Raw genomic sequence first — 22,575 nt, forward strand, 5'->3', positions numbered from 1 at the left:
TCCCTGGGCCATCTCTATGCTTGGAGTATGGCCTCACAGACCAGGCCCAAACCCTCCCGGCGCGACCCAAAACCGGGACCCCGGACTTCGCTCTCACCCCCAACCCCCACAATCACGTCCCCGGTTCCTCCTCCACGTGACAAGAGCCGGAACCGTCACTTCCGGCGGCGCGGTAGCGCGCCTGCGCGGGGCGCCCGGGCTCTGTGAGCGGTTGTCAGCAGCGCTGTGCCACCAACGGCTGCGAGTGGCGGGCGGGACGGGTCGGGCTGGGCGGCGGCAGCGCGGCAGGCTGCGGTCCTAAGGGTGTGCAGCAGCGCGGTCCAGCCCACTGCCCTGAGCGCCGGCCGCCCCGCCCCTTCCCTCTCCCTTCCTCCTTCGCTCCCTCCTCCCGGGCTCGCGCTTGGGCATTCCGTGAGGTGGCGGAGGCGCCCGGGGCGCTCGCGGAGGCGTCGTCCTCGCCCCAGCGCTCGGGCCCGCCCCCCTGTGCCCCGCCCTGTCTCCGCCCTCCCCACCGCCCTCTGCGGGAGCCCGGCAGCTGCAGCGGAGCCGCGGAGCGGGCGGCGGGCCGGAGCTGTGCGCTCGCGGCGCGCGGAATGTGAGGCTTGGCGGCCCGCAGCACGCTCGGACGCTCGGACGGGCGAAGGGCGGCGACCCCTCGCGGACGCCCGGCGCGCTCCGGGCCGGGGACTCGCCCTCTCGCTCGCCCTTGCGCTTTCCCCGTGCCCTCCAGCGCGCCAGCGGGACCATGAAGAAGTTCTCTCGGATGCCCAAGTCGGAGGGAAGCGGCGGCGGCGGAGCAGCGGGTGGCGGGGCGGCCGGGGCCGGCTGCGGCTCTGGCGGCTCGTCCGTGGGTGTCCGGGTGTTCTCAGTCGGCCGCTACCAGGTCACCCTGGAGGAGTCGCTGGCTGAAGGTACGGGCGCCCGGGAAGGCTCGGGCAGGCAGGTGAGGGAGGGCTGGGGCGTGGCGGTGGCTTCCCGGGTCCTCACCCTCTCGACCCACTCTTCTTCCCTGTTGTGCCTCTTCTGCTGGGCCAAGAGGGCTCCTAGAGAGTAACTCGGGCTTTCGTTCTTAAGAACGGCGAGAAAAGCCGCTGGCACCTCAGATTAGGGTTCCGTTCTTTCATTACTAGTTTAAATCGTTTTCTGTTTTTCTTGACGTGAGGAAATAAATACAAGACGTCCTAGCAAATGATGTGGTGTCATGATTGGGCCAGTGACTCATTGAGGGTCAGATCGAGCAGGATTGAGGCTCTGCTTTGCCAGCTGTGGCTCAGGCGGGTGTCATGCGTTGGCCTCTTCATCGGAGCTTCCACCCGCGATGCAGGGCACAGGACCTGCTGCAGCCCCTGGTTGAGCCTGAGATTTGCTTCTGCTCAGTCATCAGTTGAAAAACTATACACACATATAGTGTCTGTTGATACTCTGTCCCAAATTTAGTTAAGAGGTGGCTTTGGGGAGCAGGTAAACTTGAAGCCTGTTATCTTTGTTCTTTAGAATCTTCTACATCGGGCAAGGTACTTTTCCTGCCCTCCCAGTGTGACTTTTTTGGTAGGTTAACTTTCACTCTTGGAGTTTTATGGTGAATCCTTCATTATCTATAACTAGTTAGGACAAAGGTAGAAGTCTAGTTATAGAAAAAGTTTACACTGTTTTAAAAAAAGAAATCTAGTTTTGTGTTTCTGGTATAAATGGCTTGTAGAAAATACTTTCTCTTTTTTAATGCATGCTTTGTTGACCTTGAACTTTTAATTGCAAAATGATACTACAAAATAAATGCTTAAAAATTCATAAGAAATAATTTCTGTCAGTAAATGGCCCTTTTAAGTTCTAAGATTAAGAGAAAAGAAATCTGAAAGAGTAGTTTTGGTTCTGGGAGACTTACTAGAGTTAGACCTTGATGTAGTTTGAAAACAGTAGATTTGAGATTTCACTTCTATTTTTTGATATGCCATAAACAAGAGTATATTAGTGCAAGAGAAAACACTTAAGATTTTTATCTATAAAATATTCTAGGCAGAAAGAAATAAGGAATTATTCAGGGGTGAATGTCATTGTTTTGTAAGTCATTGCTAAAAATAATAAACCTAGCCGAGTCTTGAAGAGGTGGTAGAAGGAGTATCCTTAGCTTCTCTGAAGAATAAGTATATGGTGACTGGTTTTGATATATTTACTATGCTGTAAAATTTCCTAGGTTTTTATTACACATGAATTTCAGGTGTTGGTTTAGATTGCGATTTACTTCCCAATTTAAGAACACATGGCCATGAACTCAGTGTCATACTTCTGTCTTTGAGTTGTTTTAATATTTAATTAAAATGTAGCTTGAGTATTGTTACAGTCACTTCCTCACTAAATCCCAGACAGTTCTTTTATTTAGTATGTAGAAAGTATTGACGTTTCTGTTTGTAACTTTTATCACTGCTCTAAGCATATCCTGTCCCATTTTCAATTAAAATATGTAGTTTTGAAAAATGAGAACAAAAATGACTTTCAAAAGGAGAGTTTCATTTACCTACAAAAACAAACAAAAACCTTTTCAAGCACTAATGTCATTGTTAAGAGTGTTCCACTGAATTTTATTATAAATTTGTCATTACTCATTTTGAAAAATGAGTAATCAAATGCTAGAGGGAAGCAAGGGTTAAAGATACCCTTTTGGAAGAGGAACTTCCCCAGCTCACACCTCAGCTCCTGGGATCCTGCATTAAGTCTTCCCTAAAAGAGAGCCAAGGCTTAGGCTTTTTTCCCTTGTGTATTTCTTATCTCTCTAGCCACATCCAACTGAAATTATGAATATTCAGTTTACTTTTGATCTGGATGGGTTTGTTCTTACTTCATATGCTTAACATCTCCTCTCCATTCCAAACAAGTAAGGCCACGAGTTAGATATTTAAGCACAAGTCTGGTTCACATTTAAGCATGATTAATAAGTAGTTGACTGGTTTTTGTCAATTGGGCCAAATGCTTGCAAAAAAGCATTATAGTTTAGAGTACCTGAATACGGGAGAAGTATACCACTGAGTGGAAAAGGTAGTAGAAGCTAAGACAGACCAAAATACAAACTTGGTAGATTTTACATGTTTTGCTTTGGGTCAATGTTGTTTAAACAGGACTAGGACATAGTAGATGCCATACCCTAATATGTCATTATGCTACTGCAAACATAGGAAGCTTATTCAGAATGACTTTTGCAGTGTCTTTTCAGTAAATCAATCAATCAATCAATCTCTCTCTCTCTCTCTCTCTCTCTCTCTCTCTCTCTCTCTCTGTATGTATGTGTGTGTGTATATATATATATATATATACACATAATTAATTATGTTCCAGAAGTTACTATGAACACTGCATTAGTGAATAGTGAGTTATTACTTTTATGGGAAAATAACAGGGTTATGATCTGGTAAGCCTTTGTTAACAACATTGTTGAAAAACTGATCAGTATAAAACCTTGCCTTATGTGAGTTTCTGTTTAAAGACATGTTATTTAATATATATTATTGATTCATTAGTATTGAAATCATTGCCAGTAGTGCTGTAATTTATGCTTAAATGAGGATGATTAACAAGTATTTTCTCAAATATTCTTGGACATCACAGTAGACATTATTTTAGCCCTGTGCTTAGGACCACTTACAACAGTGAAATCATCAATAAAAAGCAAAAAATGAGAAAAACATGATACTAAATTAACCATGAAAAGGACACTTCTTTACAATATGAGAGTTGAAGTAAGAACAAGTAAGTTAGGAGACACCAGTTTTTTACCATTGTGCATATGTCTGTAAATGACCAGGAGAGTGCTGTGAATAATGGGCATTAAAACAAAATTTATCAAGTAGGGGGATTTGCAAACATGGAATCCCCAAGTTATGATGTTTAACTATTATTATACATATGTGTATACACATATCTATTATATGTATAATTAAAAAAAGCTGATTTTAGGGGCATACTCATTTTGTTATAGCTAAATTATTGGGGTGGTTTTCTCTCCAAAATATGTATTTTCTATCATATTGTCTTCCTAGTCAAGTGTATATACTGTATATTTGAAAATGATGAAATTTGTACCTTTTTAGTTCTTGCTCAGGGTTTAGAGGACTGATATAGACATATTCATAGTTTTAGTTTCAGGAATCTATTTTGAGTAAACTCCAACTTTGGGCTTTAGAAATGAATTAGAATTGTATGTCACTTTTAGCTTGAAATAGTCAAATTGTCAAGCACATGTAATTGCATGTAACCTTCAGGTTTTAATTAAGACATGGGATTGGCTTGTTCATATGTATCATGATAAGAAGGCCTTAATGATAATGGAAAGGAGTCAGTATTTGTGTAGGGTACATTTTTTTCCCCTAAATATTCTTGGCACAAATAGACTTAAATAAAATGTCAAGACTGAGAGACCAATGATAACTGGTAGAGATATAACCTCTAATAGTGAGGTTATAAGGCTTAGATAGGAATGGTACTATGAATATGGTGAGGAGGGTAGGACTTACTGATGTGATCATGGGGGTTATTGGTTCTGTCAGCAGTTGGAGCCTCTAAAACTTAGTTAACTGTTTAGAGTGAGTAAATATAAGCTAAAGATTAACCAATTCTCATTGTTAATTTTACAGGAAGGTAGTAAAATATAATATCTGATTTTGCTATAGAAATCAGAAGAAAATGATAGATGTAAGTATGATATCTTATTTGCAAAAATCATCTGTGGCTACTCAGTAATCTCTAAATTAATGCTCCCAAGAGAGAACAGAGGGAAAGATTTTACAGAAATCTCAACAATCGTTATTAACCCACAACTCTTTCCTTATATGTACCATGCACTGCTAGGTGCTACTTATATAGAGGCCTTATGACTTTTATATCTAGTGGAGACAAATGTTAAAACCAAGCAAATAAAAATCATTCAATTAATGTAGTTATAGTTGAAGAGAAATTAGGGTTTTATGAGAGAACAACTAATTCAATTTAGATTAGGAACTCAAGCTTTTTTCAACATTTTGCAGAAATTTGAAGGATGAGAGGATTTAGACAAAAGTTTTGAGATATGAAGGTAAGGGTGGTTTGGAGCTCATGGTGAAAAGGAAAAACTCTTTGTGAAGAAGTATTTCAGGAACTGAAATATTCTCAGAGCTGTGGACTACAATGAATGAATCAAGAAGAATAGAGACCCAAGATAAAGTTGAAGAGGTGACCTGGGTCAGGGATTTTGTATGCTATTTGAGTTTAGGTTTTACCTAAATTGCAATGGGAAGATATTGAAGAATTTAAATTGGGACAGTGACATGCAATTTATATTTTCATATGGTCATACTGATTGCTAGATGGAAAGTGGTTGAAATGGGGATGAAATGCTGGAGGTGGATTGGACATTGGTGCATTAGTAGGAAGTGTCAAGAACGACTTGCTTATGCAATTCTTGGATGGAGGTACTATTGGCTGAGATAAGCAATGAACAGATTTGGTGGTGGTGGGAGTGTTGGGGACTATCTAGTAGTCCATGTTTAATTGAGACATCTGGGAAGAAATGTCAAATTGGAACTTGGGTATAGGGGATGAAGCTCAGCAATGAAGGCTGGGTTTAGAGATAGGTACTTCAATTTGTGAGTATTTGGCTGTTATTTAAAGACCGGGGAGAGGATGGATGTAGGGAGACAGTGTAAAATGAGAAGGTGCTCACTGAAGATCTCCTGTAGAGTGTTGGTCTCAACATTTAGTGTTCATCAGAATCCTTCGGAGGATCTGATGAAACCCAGAATGTTGAACCTGACTTCCAAAGTTTGATTTTGTCTAGGGAAGGCCCAGCATTTGCATTTCTGCCAGCTTCCTCAGTGGTGCTGATGCTGCTGATCCCAGAATCACACCTTGAAAACTACTGATTAGAGCAGGAGAAGACCTAAGAAAGAGCTACCAGAAAGGTATGAGGATCTGATGCCTGGAAACTAAGAATATTTCAAGAAGTAGAGGGAGTGAACAGTTGTGTTGCTGAGAAGTCATCTTATTGGATCACATTTTTTGGCCTGGCATTCTCAGTTATCCATGCTCAGACCTTCTTGCCTCTGGTTGTTTGCTAGATGAATATTCTACTCCAATCTCTTTATTTCTACTTCCTGTTATTCCATCTCTAAATCTCATAGTTGCCTGTCTGCTTCTGCCTCTGTAACTCTTGCTCCCTAACTCCAGTTATGATCACTTCCTTCTTCCTGTGGACACTTGTAGCTATTTGCCTTTTCCCCTCTTATCACATTTAATCTTTTGTTTTGAGATACAATTATGCAAGCACTTAAAAACATGAAAGTGGTTAATTATTCCTTTTTACCTCTCTTGGTAAATAAACTTTTTGAAGCTAGACAGACTCTGTTTTAATTGAGTTTACTAATTGTCTCACTACGTACGGTTAGTCAAATGCTTCTCAAAGAAAATAATGTGTGATTTTTTTAAAGTTACCATACAGTGTGCTTCAATAGAATTTAAGACCTAATTTGCAAATTGAAAAGTACCAGTGGAGGGCTCTTTATTGGATCACCAAAGGTCTTAAATTTAGGCCAGGGGACTGTAAATTTTCAATTTTGGTGATGCCAAAAAGCAGTTAGGACAAAGTGTCATTTCGGTTGCTTCCTTTAAATAAGGTGAAGAATGAATAACCCAGCATGGTGGCATATGCCAGTAAATACCAGGTATTTGGGAGGCAGAGGCAGGAGGATTTCAAGTTCAAGGTTAGCCTTGGCAACTTCAAAATATACAGTATTACTATAAAAGGGGCTGGGGTGTAGCTCAAGAGTAGAGCACTTACCTAATGTGTACAGGACCATGGGTTTTATCCCCAGTAACACACATAAACTCACAGAACAGCAACAGCAACAAAAACAAAGGAAAAAACCCCAAACCAAAACAAATAACAAAAAAAGCAATCCAAAGGAATAACCTAAATGTCTTCTTGTTATCTTACTCTATTGACAATATATTTTTCTTCATTCTACAGAGGTAACTGAGTGAAAAAAGGAAAGTATTATCACATTATTTTACATTCTGCCTTTGACTTTTGACAGACTTTTTGCATGGAGAGCTTTTTGAAGGTAGAACCAGGGTTTGATTCTATATCACTCCTGTCCTTAATTCCTGCCATTGCAATTTTTTGTTGTTGAAGTAAACTCTTAGAACACATTATTTCCTCCTCTGAGACATAGAGTCAATATATATTATGAAGGTAAAGAAGGAAATGTGTGACAATACCTAATAGTGCATTCCAGATCTCTCAGTAAATACAGCTGAACTTTAGATTCAGATTTGGTTATAAGCTTTCAATGAAATCTGGTTCTGAAATTGTAATAACTTGCTTTTAGATTGGGTATCACATTTATCTGAATACATACCACATTTTCATTTGTATAAAATCTAAACTTTTAATTAAATAACTTTTAATATTTAATTATATATAGATTTCAGGTATAATCAGCTATGTGGAATTTTGACTTTCATAGCAGCATATGCTATCACATGAAATGAAAGTGATTTGTAATAAAGGACACTACATAGAATATTTGGTTGTTTATATTCTCATTGTAGGATTAATTTCTAGAATGTAATTTTTTAAAACATTTGTTTAACATTTATTTTTTAGTTGTAGGTGGACACAATACCTTTATTTTATCTGTTCATATGTGGGGCTGGGGATCGAACTCAGTGCCTCACGCAGGCTAGGCAAGCGCTCTCCCACTGATCCACAACCCCAGCCCCTAGAATGTAATTTTTGATTGTCCACTGATTTCTTTAGAGGTGGCAGTTTTATTCAAGGACAAACACTAACACTGAAGCAATTATTTCCAATTTTCAGCATTTCAAAAACTTAGTGGAAATTATGTATTTCCAATAAAGATACTAAATTTCATTGTGTCAAATTTCTTTATTTTTAGCTGTAGTTAACTGTCATTAATATTGACTTTTTCAGGCTTAGCAGATTAAAAAGTTTATGTCTTTATTTTAAAAATAATGAAAATGAATTATTCATTTATTAATGAATTTATTAGTATCTTCCATCTAGTAGTCTGTAGGAGGGAGTAATAGAAAAGATACTTGATGTTAATATTGGGCATCATTCTAGAAGGTAGGATTGAATTTGAATCTTCTATAATGTTATTAACTAAGCTTGTATATTATTTTGATTTTCTTCCATTTCCCATCTTTTTTTTGGGTCAAAATTTGAGGTGTAGACTCAATGTATGAATGTATTTATGTATGTATCTCTCACAGTACATTTGGTAAGTTGGAATTAAGAGTCCTAAATAGTGATTTCAAAGTTGCCATATTTTATTTAGTTGTCTGGACATAAATTTTTGTCTCCAAAGTGTTGAGGTTGTTTATTTCTTCATTATATTTCCTATGTTTCTGGTGAACCATTTACCTATCCACTATTTTAAGGGGGACTGATTTGGGAAGTTGAGTGTTTAGTGACAGGCTGTTCTAAATGATTAGGTACTTAGCTAATTGGAAATTCTCTGTATTCTCTTTATGAATGAGATCAGTCAGCACATGTTTGCTAACAGTTGGAATTTTTGGTTTATCCCACCTAGTCTTGATGAATTCCAGTAGCATTAGGAAAATAGTTTGGGATATAGTCTTTAGAGAGGCATTTTGCAATTTATATTATTTTAAAATATGAAATGATTGTTATTACTGGTTTGCCTATTGTAACATTTTTTATTATCTTTGAAACAGTGCCTTCTTGGAGGCAACTATCAGGAGAACAAAAGGGCAAAACTTGGAGTCAGGGCAGCTGCTAGTCCCTGTTCTACCCTTACCTCACATTGTGATATTTTGACCTGTTTCTTCAAGGAAAAAAAAATGTAGTTAAAGATGAATTTGTGGCACATTTTTCCATTTTAGCGTTCTATGATTTTGTCTATAATAGCTCCTTTTTATTTTTAATGGATGACAGAATTTTTATTTGTAAAATAAAAATTTACAAACAATAAGATAAATCTATTACTGTGTACCATGTGATAAATGAGAGAATGCAATTGCAACCAAAGTGTTCCAACTATTTTTTCTCTGAGCCTGACAGCAGGACTATTCTACCTGTTTTCCAGAAATGCTACATCATCAAACCTATCATTTACCCAATTTTACACTGACCTTCGTGTCAGGTGTTCTTTTTTTCCTCAACAATATCAGTAATTAATTTAAGTATAAGTGAACTAGATACTATAATTAAAAGGTATACATGTTCAACATGTAAAAAGCAAGTAATAACTATATGGTCTATACATATGTTACACTTTAAATATTAATACACCAATAAGTTAAAATCAAAAGATGGGGAAAGTAAGCATGAGAAATCTGAACTTCAGCTATTATTATAAAATAAATTTCAACAAAAAGTATTTTCAGAGTTAAAGGGGAACATTTCATAACCATAATAGGGTAACTTCTTCAAGAAAGCATAACAATCCTGAATATGTTTGTCCCTAATAACAATTTCAAAATACATGAAGTAAAAATTAATGAAACTTGGGGCTGGGGATGTGGCTCAAGCGGTAGCTGGCCTGGTATGCGTGCGGCCCGGGTTTGATTCTCAGCACCACATACAAAGATGTTGTGTCCGCCCCAAACTGAAAAATAAATATCAAAAATTCTCTCTCTTTCTCTCTCTCTCTCACCTCTCTCTTTAAAAAAAATTAATGAAACTAGAAAGACAAATCTATAATCATATTTTTTTAATAACTTTATTTTATTTATTTATTTTTATGTGGTGCTGAGGTTTGAACCCATGGCCTCTTCACACGTGCTAGGCGAGCACTCTACCACTGAGCCACAACCCCAGCCCCATAATAGTATTTGGAGATTTTAAACCTCCTTACTTTGCTGGAAGGAGTATTGATATAGAAAGCTTAACAATGTTATCAGCCACCTTGACCTACTTTGTAACTACTTTTTATTGCTCCTTTTGATAAGAGAAAATCATGGGATAGGGAAAGGTAGCAATGAACCATTTTAGAATTAAGATCATAATGAAAAGATTATATTTGATTATCACACATTTGAGTTCACAGTGGATTAGCAGTGTATTTTTTATTGTACAATGTGAACTTTTTTTGGGGGGGGGCGGGTACTGGATATTGAACCCAGAGCCTTGTTCATGCAAGGGAAGCATCCTACCAACTGAGGTATATCCTCAGCCCTTCAATATAAACTTATTCCTTAAATAATGGAAAAAATATTTTCAAAAGTTGCTATGGTGCTCTTTGAGATCAAGGAATAGTAGCTTGTATAAAATATGTGGCATTTCAGAAAATGATTTAGTTTCAGAAATTATGCCACCTAAATTACTTATTTTATCTTTTTGTTCTCCAAATGACTCATTTGTAATATATGTATTTTGGAAGCTATCAGGAATAAAAAAAATTTGTTTTTCAAGTTTTTATTTGAAAATAATTTATGAAGGAGAGTTATGATAACACTTTCTCTGAGTTTATGGATAGAAAGTTTTTACCCATGATACGTGTGAAGTTTTGTCACTTTTTGTTTAAAAGAGACATTAATGTCTCTTTTAGAGAATTACATTAACAGTCAGACTGTGCTTTCGGCCTGTTTCCTTGCCAAACCAGTTTTTATGTTCCTTCCAGTTTATTCTTCCTGAAATGGACTTCTGCTCATGTCTCTGTCGTATTTGTTTAGCCAAGTGGAGTACAGACTCATGACACTGGGATTCAAGACTTTCTGCAGTGTGATTTCAGTCCACACGCTATTAACTTTAATATGACTTATTTCATATGTATAATATTGCACTTGATTATTCCTGTACTTCTCATAAGTATTTCTACTTATGGTGTGAGTATTTGTGACCCACCCCATTCATATATTGAAATCCTAACCCCTATGGTGGTAGTATTAGGAAGTAAGGCCTTTGGGAGGTGATTAGGTCAAGAGACAGTGAATCCTCATGAATGGAATTTATGCCCTTGTAAAAGAGATCCCATAGAGACACGTTTTACCCCTTCAGCCATGTGAATTCACAGTGAGTAGAGGTCTATGAGGAGATAGGTCCTCACTAGACACTAAATCTGCCAGCTTTTTTATTTTGGACTTCTTAGTCTCCAGAACTGTGAGAAATAAATTTGTTGTCTACATGTCACCCAATTTGTGGCTTTTTAAAATAGAATCAGAACAAACTAAGACACTTTCTCATTCTTAATTTTTGGCTTATGTTGTTACTTTTGTTTAGCATGGAGACACCTGCCTCCCCCATTCTATTAAAATTGGGTCTTAGAGGATACATTTAAAATACAGTTATTTTCTTACAATCTTTGTTTGTCCATGAAACTGGAGACCAGATGAGTGTTATCTTTGAATGCCCTCCGTAGCAGCTGTTACTCATAGCTGGTATCTTACACAGCTTTGTTTTTATTCCAGTAGAATGTGAAGTTTACTTTAAAATTTAGTCCCTTTATTCCTTGGTTTGTAATCATCTTTTATCTCTTGCGGTGCTGTTACTCCTGGTAGGTATTCAGTACATTCCTAAGAGATTTAAGTTTTGGAATTAAAAAACGGTCAGAGGGCCTGTTAAGTATTACTGTAAAACAGTTGAACAGCAACTACATTTTGACATATTCAACTATCCAGTTGATGTTTAGGAGTTGATGTTTGGGGTGGGTGTGTTTATTTTGTGGTGTTAGGGATTGAACTCTTTTTTTGTCTTTATAGAAACTAAAATAAGGAGATATTTGATAATTGGGTGCAGTAGTACAATAGATGAAAAAAATAGCACCAGATTTAATGTTGGGTTTGTGGCCTTTTTTATTTGTTATGATTACATGTATTTGTTTCATGGGTACTGCATTGTACTTCTTATTAGGTATAGCTCTCAAAATGTACTTGCTTGAGTTCCCTTGAGCTAATATTATCACTTCACCAAAGAAAGCCACTTCTGTAGGATAGAGAGGAACTGGGTAGATCTAAAATGTTGCTCTGGATAACTGACCTTAAGAAAGAAACTATTTGGGCCGGAATCCCAGTGGCTTGGGAGGCTGAGACAGGAGAATTGTGAGTTCAAAGCCAGCCTCAGCAAAAGGGAGGTGCTAAGCAACTCAGTGAGAACCTGTCTCTAAACAAAGTAGAGCTGGGGATGTGGCTCAGTGGTTGAGTGCCTCTGAGTAAAATCCCCAGTACCAAACAAGAAGAAAAGAAAAAAAGAAACTGTTTTGGGAATGGTCAGCTGCATATGGCTTTCTGTTGAGTGGCAGTACCAACACTTAATGGGATGATGAATATCTGAAAGGGGTGAGGGATTAGGAAGAATGTAAATTCATCTCTTTAAGAATTTGAGGGAAGTTAATTTGGGGTCCCCTCTAACGGATTTGTGTGAAACCGGAGCTACTTATTTTATAGGCAGAGAGGCTTTGATTTTGCTTTTAGATTAGGAAATGTGTAAGCTTGTCACAAAAGTTAGAAGGTAGTGAACCAAGACTTTCAGTATTATTAATAGCTAGTCATCACCTGATGTTCTTCTATTCCTTTGTTGATTCCCTGGAAAAAAGGGTTCTAGCACACCGTTTCTCTTGCCTAAATGCTATCATTACTTATTTTACTTAATTTTTGGTGGTTGAATTATTGTTAGAGCTGGTAGGAGCTTTTTACATATTAAACTATTTTCTTGAGAGTAAGATTATCAGTAGTTACAGTGTTGATTTTACTATTCATGCTGAAATCAGTAAGATATTTGAACTAAAATGACTTAAAGCAAAACTAGTAAAATATTTTACTTAATGAATGAATCTTCTCAGGACCATTTTTCTAGGAAGTAGAATTAAGCATTACAGGCTGTGACCCATTTTTTTTTTTTTCTGGCCTGTATCACAGAATCTCTCCTACTGAATGTCAATGGTGTATTCTTTGTATAGAAAAAAATCTGATGCTACTGACTCATATCAGTAGAACACATGCTTTGAGTTATTTTGTTTTTTCAGAAGTACGGTGTGTGTGTATATATGCTCAGATGTGCATAGATTTGATGGTATCTTTCTGTGATCAGTAACAGAAATTTGTAAAATAGTTAAATGTGTGTATGGTAATAGGAATATCTTAAAGATGTGTGTGTGTGTGTGTGTGTGTGTGTGTGTGTGTGTGTTATAGCTGATGGGCTGAAATTAGAATTAAACTAGGTCAGCTGGATTGGTAAATGTTTAGTAATTTTTCAAAATCTTTTAGCAAAGTATTGTATATACTCCAGAGAAGAAACTGTTCAGAATATCAACTCATATTGATAATTGTTTTTTATTTCTAATCCATTTAAGAGGAGATATTATGGATTTTATTGTTTTTCTTTAGACATGGTACAAGTCCATTGTTTTTATTTTTTAAAATATGTTGTTGTGTATGATATTTTGTATATCCAAAGGGAGTGTGGAAGTGAGCTTATAAGATGTATATGAATCCTCAGTGTTCAAAGTGGGTGTTACATACATCCTATAAATTTTTAGTAGGAGAATCTCCTATTTACAGATTCAATGTTTAAATTTGTTCTTGCCATTAGAATAGGGGCCATTTTTCTTAATAAATGCTACAGATGTTTTTAAAAGTTGTGGGAGGCCATTGTGGTTACTGTAAGGTCAATTCTATTGTTTTTTTTTTTTTTTTCTCTTTGGAAGACTATAGGAATCGGAGTGGGGTGGTGGTGGTGTACCGGACCCGAATTAAGTGTAGAACTTCTCAGCATCCTTCAGAAAATAACCTAAATATGTTAACTGAAACTTGGATTGTTGGACTAACAGTCTTTCTTTTAAAATGCTAGTAATTCATCAAATCTTCCACAGTAATGATTATTCAATTTTAATTCCTTCATCTAACTATGGAAAGGTGGAAAGTAAGGTATGAAACCAAGTCATACTGTTAATGTTGATTGTAGAGAGTAGAACTTGGGTCTTATGATTTTGATCTAGCAATCTAATATATATATATAATATAATATATAAATATATTCACACAGATATGTGTCTATATTAGATTATAATAACATATATTATAATATTACTGATAGTCTATATTGCCTTTTAAATTGACTTCTGTACACATACAGGCTTTTGATTGAGATGGGATTTGGAGTAGATATAAGGGACTAGGGTACTCGGAGTCCATCAAATCATGTACTATAGTTTTTGAGTTAAGATATGATGGTGATGGTGATGATTGTGCAGTGGTTCTAGAAATTGAACCCAGGGGCAGTCTACCACTAAGCTGTATTTCATTCCTCTTTTCTTCTTTCTTTTTTTTTTCTGTTTTGAGATAAAGTCTCTCTAAATTGCCCAGATTGGCCTTGAACTTGAGATTCTCCTGTTCTGTCTCACTGATATTACAGGTCTGTGCCTCTTCACTCAGTTAGAATCAATAAAGTTTTAAAATTCCAGTTTCCTTAGTGTGTTGCCTCAGTCTACTGAGGTCTAGTACTAAGTATAATAATATATTTGTGAGCTGTAAAGTAAGTAGCATAAAAGTGCATTTCTATAGCTTCAGTTTAATCTAGTGTAGCAGTATTTAGGACCTGTTGTACTGAGGAAGGAAAGGGAAAAGAGGAAGAGAAACAACAGGGTTCTTATCCCATACTTTCTTTTGTTTCAAGTTCAAGGTTATAGGAATTTTAAGACATGGAGTCTGATGGGCTGTAATACTGTTTATTTTTTTGCATTTTGTTTGATGTTTGTGCTACATTTGTTTAGAATGAAAAGACAATAACATTTCAAATTTATTTTACTAAATCACAGCACTTTTTAAACCTGGGATATTAAATATTCAAGTCTTTTCAGTGAAATAAATTCTTATGACATCATAAAATAATTTTCCTAAAAATAACATGACATCGCCTTCTGTGAACCTTTTAGTCACAGATGCTTGGGAGGCCGAAGTGGGAAAATCCCTTGAATCCCAGGAGTTTGAGGTTTTGAGGCCAGCTTGGGCAGTATAGCAAGACTCTTTATAGAAGGGGGGGGGGGAGGAAGGGAACAAGTAACTTAACATGACATTACTTCTATGATACTTCTGACACATGCAAGTACAATGTTAAAATAGAGGTACATAATTTATGATTTAAAAATTTAATTAAAAGATAATCTTTCTAATATTTTTTCAATCTATGGAATTATCATAATTCTTCCAAGAAGAGTTTGTCCAGTCTGTATTTTTTTAAGTGATTAGAGTTTTTTTTGTTTTTGTTTTTGGTAAATCAGTGTAACAAATTTCTCTCCTCTCATCTACCATCTAATATCTATTTCTCCTTTACCTCCAACTTTACAACTGTCCATCTGGTCACCTTTTCCCTTATTCCTTTTTTTAATCAATCTGAATTTTCTCCTATTTTCTACTTGTTCTTTAGTTCTGTACTTAGTTACAAACATAAATAAACTGTTAGGTGATCTTTCCTTCCTTCATTGACTTTTCTGAAAGAATGGATTTCATTAATGACTCTTTAAGAGTGTTCTGTAAAGGAAGAGAGATTTCTAAGACCCTTTGAGGGGTTCCACCAGTTAAACATAATTTTCATAATCTGACACAGATTGCCATTTGTATTGCTAACACTTTAACACAAATCAAGGCAGTTGGCACTAAACTGTACTAGTAGTTATTGTATTCTTACTATCATACACACTCAGTTAAAAAACAAAGATCATTTCCTTAAGAATGACCTTGATAAATCAGTAAAATATTTCAGTAAACCTTCAGTACACATTTTTTTAAGAATTGCAATTGATGTTAAATTATACATAATATACAATTTACCATTTAGTCATTTTTAAGTGGCATTATGGCATTAAGTGCATTCATATTGTTGTGCCACCTTCATCAGTGTCCAGATTTAGAAATTATTTATCATCTTAAACTGAAACTCTGTGCTTATTAAACACTAACTTCCCATTTCTCCTTCCCCCCAACCCCTGATGACCACTAGTCAACCTTCTGTCTCTGAATAGGACTATTTTAGATACCTTATAGAAATAGCAGGCAATATTTGTTTTTTTGCATATGACTTATTTAGTGTAATGTCTTCTAGGTTCATTCCTGTTGTAGTTTGTATCATATCATTCCATTTTAAGACTGAAAAATATTCATATATATGTATATATATGTAGCATTGTAATTCAGTTATCTGTTCATCTGTTGATGGACATTTGGATTGTTTCTACCTTTTGAATGCTGTGAATAATGCTGCTGTGAACATGGGTTTACAAAATACGTTGAATGTTGAATCCTTGCTTTCATTTTCTTTTGTTATATATCCTGAAGTGGAATTACTGGGTCATATATGATCATTCTTTTTCAAAATTCCCTCCTTCCTTCCTTCTTTCCTCCCTCCCTCCCTCCCTTCTTCCTTCCTTCCTTCCTTCCTTCTCTCTCTCTCTCTCTCTCTCTCTCTCTCTCTCTCTCTCTCTTTTGTATTGGGGATTCAACCTCCACTACTGAGCTACATTCTACAGCCCCCCCCTTTTTTTTTTTTGAGACAAGGTCTTGCTGAGTTGTTCAGGCTGGCCTTGAACTTGGTGATCCTTCTGCACAGTCGGGATTATAGGCATGTGCCACCACACCCTGTTTAATTTTTTTCTGAAGAACTGCCATAGTGTTTTTCACAGTGACTATACATTTTACGTTCCCACCAGCAGGGCACATGGGTTCCAATGTCTTCACATTCTTGTCTTACCAATAGTCATCAATTTTCTGTTTTCTATTTTTTTTCCTAGTAGTACCCTTTCTAATGAATATGAAGAGGTATCTCATGGATTTGATGAGTATTTCCAAGTAATTGGTGGTTTTGAGCATCTTTTCATGTCCTTATTGACCATTTATATCTTTCTTATATCTCATGTAGCATTATGTAGAAATGGGAAATACAAATAAGCTGCTCCCAGCCCCTTTTGTACTGGCACATGATAGGCAAGCACTGTACCACTGGGCTACATCCCCAGTCCTACATAAACCACTTTTGCTGCATGATGAAGTATGATAAGCAATTGAGGAAAAGCACTTGGAATTCCATTTTCTGGAATACCATTTTTTTTAAAAGAATGGTTGACAAACTATGATTATTCATTTAGACTTGGGTATTTGGCAGACATTTGCTCAAATGATGAAGTGAGTCTGTCACTTCAAGGAAGATAATTGACAGGTGTTATTATGTTGGAATTTGAACTTTTAAACAGTTATACTTTTGGAAAACTTGTATTTGCCATTGTGAGTTTGACAGTTTCCCATTATTTTAAAAGCTTTTTTGAGAGGATAAATGATGTTAATAAATTTGACTTTAAAAAAAAATAGTGTTATGGAAGATCTGTATAGCTAACTGTGACATTTTTCAGTGTGTGATGTTAAAAAGTAGTATAAGACTGACCCATGGGTGTTAATGGTAACTGCAAAAATTTCAGCAATGTGAGTGTGTATTCCATATTGCAACAAACCTTTAAGAAACTACTAATTGACATGTTTTGTTACAGGAAAAAAAAGAATATCTGTAGTTATCTGAAGAGACTATTAAGATAACTTTCACCTTTTCTTTTACATATCTGTGTGAGGTTGAATTTTCTTCATAAACTTTGACCAAAATAATGTAATGAAGACTTATTCGGAAGTAGGTGTAAGTTTTCTATTAGGTTAAATATTAAAAAAATTTTGCAGAAATGTAAAAAACAGTGCTATTCTTATGTATCAATTTTTGTTTTGGAAAAAAGTAGTTTTTTATGACACCTTTTGAATATTAGTCTAAATGAATTAATAAAGACAATGTCTCAGTTTTTGTTTCTGATATAGTAAGTGTGGATTGATAAACTGTGTAAATAAAATCCTTCTGGGGTCTTCAATAATTTTTAAGAATGTAAAGGAATCCTGAGATCGAAGGGCTTGAAAAATCTCTTGGTCTATTCTGTATAGTATGGTAAAATTGTCTAATATAATAGTTGGTAGCCATATATGACTATCTAGCACTTAAAATGTGGTCAGTCTTAAGTTGAGATGTATAGTATGCACAAAATGTACATATGATTTCAAAGCTTTAATATGAAAAAAGAATGCAAAAGACTCCCCTTCCCCATACACCTAAATATACTTATTTATGGTGCTGGGGATTGAACTTGGGGTCTCAGGTTTGCTAAGCTTGCTATCACTGAGCATACCCCTAGCCCCTAATATTTTTATCGTATTAATTATTGTCTTATTCCACTACTAAGCACTCAGGGTTACTCCAAGTGAACTGGCAGAGTCATTCCAGATGAACTGGGCTGCACGAAATAATCACACAGAGACAGAGAAATACCTTTTTCTTTGGGTCCTGTGATGGCTCCTCTGACCTTAAGGGTCTGTGGAAAAAGAGTAAGCGAGCATGTGTGCTGAACCCTTTTATTGGGGAGAAGCCAAACAAATGAGGCAAGGGATTAGGTTTCAGGGGGTTGAGTCTAGTATCCTGATGTCAGCTGTCAGCAGATTGACATCTAGGGAGGCCATGCCCATCTCATGAGCTGTGTAGGGATCATGCCAGAGCAAGTGAAAGACCAGAGCAAGGCCCGCCCAAACAGGGGCAATGTTAGTTTCAGTTCACTTTGTGAGCTCAATGCTCATAGTTCACACACATACAGCCTATGGCTGGCTTGCCACATCTCCACATTCTCATCACTTAAGGCTAAGGGTTGCTCGTTTCCTATGTGGCAGCTCCCCACAAATTCTATGTTGAAATGATAGTTTTTTTGGATATTTTAAACTAAGATATGATATTAAAATGTACTTGTTTGCCTTTTCAGTGTAGCTACTAGAAAATATAAAATTTAATACATAGCCCATATTATGGTGGATATAGTACAATGCTGATCTGTAGTGTACACTTTATTGTGTGGACCCTATACTTTGTAATTGACATAGACATCCATGTTTGGTTTTCTTGGGAGAGGGCTTGTAGTTTTCATTATGTTCTCAAGGAGGTAGGTGAGCTGTTTGTAGTTACGTGGTTGTTGCTGGAGGCATCATTTTTTCAGTGTGATAGGGTAGGCAAAAATTGGTGGGGTGGGTGGGGCTGTAGTGAGATGAATTTTTTGATTCTCAAGTTGAAACCTGAATGAATGTTCCCATAGAAATGTTTTTATAGAAAGACTTTAGATATTTATAGCTCTATTGGTGCTAAACTGCAAGTTGCCTTTTGAGAACCTAATTATCACATGTGAGATTGTTTCTGTGGGAAAATATTCTGAATTCCAAAAGCAGTCTTAGAGGCTGTTGGAACACAATACACTGTGAAATTGGGAGCCTGATCAAATGAATGAATTTTAAAAACTTGAACACTCATAAAGTTTGAAAATATTTTAAAGTGGTAAACATACTAAAATTATGATATTCTTGCTTACTGTTTATCCTTATGTAAGGGGCATTATATAATTACACCACTAAATTGGGATTGATGTGAATTTAAATGGTTTCATGTTTAGTTTGAGTAGGTTCATGATGCTGTGGATATAATAGATTCTTGACTTATGTGGTCAGGTCTTATTAAGAAAGACTTCCTAAAATGAGATTTCAGGGTCTGTTTAGGAGACAATACTAGATTGAGTTTATTCCAAGCATAATTATTTCATTACAGTCTTTTGTATGTTAGTATGTTGCCTATAGAGTTCACCACAATGTATAATAACTTATTTTTATTTTTGTCCCCAAATAGGCCATAAATTCAAACATATGGTATCCTACTTAAAATGTGTTCCAGAGGCTAACACAGACAGTAAAATTTGTTGAAAAAAAATGAGCATTAGAAGTCAAGTCTGAACTTTTTGTTATATGTTGCAATAAAGGTACTCAAAACTTTGGGGGATTGTGTATTTCTTTGAGAATCTCATGAAAATTAAATAGATTGTTTCTTCAGGAAAATCCTATAGAGTATATAAACTTTCTGTAAGTGACTCTTTGATTTCATGTAATGTTTATGATTTAAAAATTATATTCAGGGTTTGTGTTCTTATAACTTAACACATTTTTCACAGTGACTATAAGTATAATCAGCATGAAAATATTGGAAGTGAAAAGCATTTGTTTCTAACCTGTATACAAATACTTGTTTCATTAGTGGAGATTCTGGTACTGATTTAAATGTTGGATATGTATATGTGTGAAGAGTTTTATGTAGGAGTTTATCAGTACAACTGGCTTGTCTATTAAAGTACATAAAGTGCTTGTAAGGCTGTGTCTGAACTTATCTCTGAATATCACAAGAGTTTGATCAGATCTCTGCTGATGTACTTTGGTAACACTGGAATGCCACAAATGGTTTACAGGTGTGCCAAGGTGATTCGCTCCTCCCCACTTCCCTACCCCAAGCCCTCAAAATAGTCTGGTGGTTTTGGAAGTCAATCTATGACAACTCAAGATGAAAGCAGACTTTTTCATTTATCCAATGAATTGGTCAAGTTGTTAGAAAGCAAAATATAATACTAGATGGTTTTCCATTAGAAGGATAAATACAGATTTAGTGGAATGTTAAGCAAGGGAATGGTGGAAGTTGTTAGGAGGGATATGCTCTACTCCTTCTGACAGCCCTAATAAATTAGGATATGAACATGAGTTCTCATAGGAAGGAATTAGAAAAACTAATTTTCAGTTTCAAAGTCTTGTTTGTGTTCAGTAAAACCAAGATAATTTTTATTTGAAACATTGTAGAGTGTGCCTTTTCTTTGGGCTTATACGGAATGTATAACTAGGTTTCTGTTTTCTGAGCCAAGGGTTTGTATCAGGCCTTGAAGTAACAGTGGGTCTCTACTGATACTTTAGCTCTGCTCTAACTTTCCTCAGTAATCCTCTCCTCCCTCTTCTGAAGTAATTACAGAAGGCACTGTGTTTACTTGGCACACTTGAGATTGTTAAAGTGCATGCATAAGCATGAACATGTTAGTGATAAAGGATAGTGCCAGGAGGATTTGACACATTCCATAGAGCACACACTATTTTCTGTGATTTTTAAAAATTTTGTTTTATTTTTTATTGGTACATTATACAGAGTAATTGAATTCATTATGCTATGTTTGTATGTGCATATAACATAAATTGATCTATCACAAATCCCAGTACATTTCCTTTCATTTCCCTCATCCCTTTTCTTGATCTGCTTGCTCTACTCTATTGATCTACTTCTGTGTCTTAAAAAACAAAAACACAAATGTTTACTCTTATTTTGAGTGGATGATGGAAAATTACTATTTCCTAACCTCTTCATATACATTTAGTAGTACAGATTATAGTGGCTTTTGTTTGCTAACCTTAGATTGTCATGTATAATTTTAATTCTACTTTAATGAACTGGATACTGGAATGTAGTTGTATGGAAGTTGTATTTAATGTCAGGTTAGTTTAGTTTCCAGGTATTCTAAAACATGGGTGTTGCATTTTTATTTTTCTACGATCATTTTATTTATTTATTTATTTATTTATTTGGACACTGAGGATTGAACTCAGGGGCATTAGGGGCACTCGACCACTGAGCCACATCCCCAGCCCTGTTTTGTGTTTTATTTAGAGACAGGCTGTCACTGAGTTGCTTAGTGCCTCACTGTTGGTGAGGCTAGCTTCGAACTCTCAATCCTCCCGTCTCAGCCTCCTGAGCCACTGTGATTACAGATATGTGCCACCATGCTGGGCTCATTTTAATAATTTTTAATTAAATGGCTTAAACTACATTTGTATTCAAAACTTGGGAAAGGAGCTGTTTTATCTAATAAAAGTAGAATTTGTATTACAAATTAAACATTTAAAAATGGCAAGCTCAGTGCATATTTTAATTTTAGATTGAATTGCCTTATTTACCTACAAGAGGTACCTAAATATAATAAATGCTAAAACTATATTTGTAGAGAAGTTTTCGGAGGATGAATACATTTTTTAAATTGAGTTAACCTTTTAATGTATTTCAGAACTTTTAAAAACATTTTCTTATTTTTTTCCTAATAGTTGTCTGAAATATTTTAAGATGGAGTATAGCACATTTCATAATGCTCAAGGAACTCTTCTTCCTTTCCTTGAGCATTTCTTGCTCTTCATCTTTTCATATGATGGATGTATTCAGAAACCTCAAGTTCTCCAAGTTTCCTATCTCTATAGTCCAGACTTCCTTGCCTTTGTGAAAATACTTTTGAACTTTTGAAAACCTGAATTCCTCACCACAGTAACTTATCTTTGTTGGTTGAAAGGGAGGTGCCTGGGCACCCAGGAGAGAGACTGGAGATTCATCTACCATCTCCTTTCTGTGAAATACTTTTATTATCTATAGCTTAAATAATCCAAGTAGCTGTACATATGTATTAATGTCATAAACAATGAAAAAGTAATTTTTCATTAAAAAATAAACTGTATAAATAAGGAAAAAGTTCTTTTACCTATTCCCATTCCCTTCTTTTTCTTCTTCTTTTTTTTTAAACAATGTCTTTATTTTATATTTATTTGGTGCTGAGGATCGAACCCAGTGCCTCATGCATGGTAGGCGAGTGCTCTACCTCTGAGCCACAATCCCAGCCCCCCATTCCCTTCTTAATGATCTTTATATATCCTTTTTTTCGAGACTTTTTCTTA

General features: G+C 36.2%; 1 protein-coding gene across 2 annotated transcripts in view; it reads left to right on the plus strand.

Annotated features, from left to right (window-relative positions):
• The first annotated feature begins 224 nt into the window (after nt 1-224).
• Nucleotides 225-22,575, plus strand: part of Bmp2k (BMP2 inducible kinase) — a 134,567-nt gene continuing 112,216 nt past the window's right edge. For both annotated transcript variants that reach the window (XM_013363745.4, XM_040292252.2), the window contains exon 1: nt 225-911. In XM_013363745.4, coding sequence (XP_013219199.2) covers nt 746-911 — 166 coding nt within the window. In that variant the 5' untranslated portion in view covers nt 225-745. The remainder of the gene's footprint in view (nt 912-22,575) is intronic.

Source organism: Ictidomys tridecemlineatus, chromosome 9 (assembly GCF_052094955.1).
Source record: "Ictidomys tridecemlineatus isolate mIctTri1 chromosome 9, mIctTri1.hap1, whole genome shotgun sequence".
Classification (NCBI taxonomy): Eukaryota; Metazoa; Chordata; class Mammalia; order Rodentia; family Sciuridae; genus Ictidomys; species Ictidomys tridecemlineatus.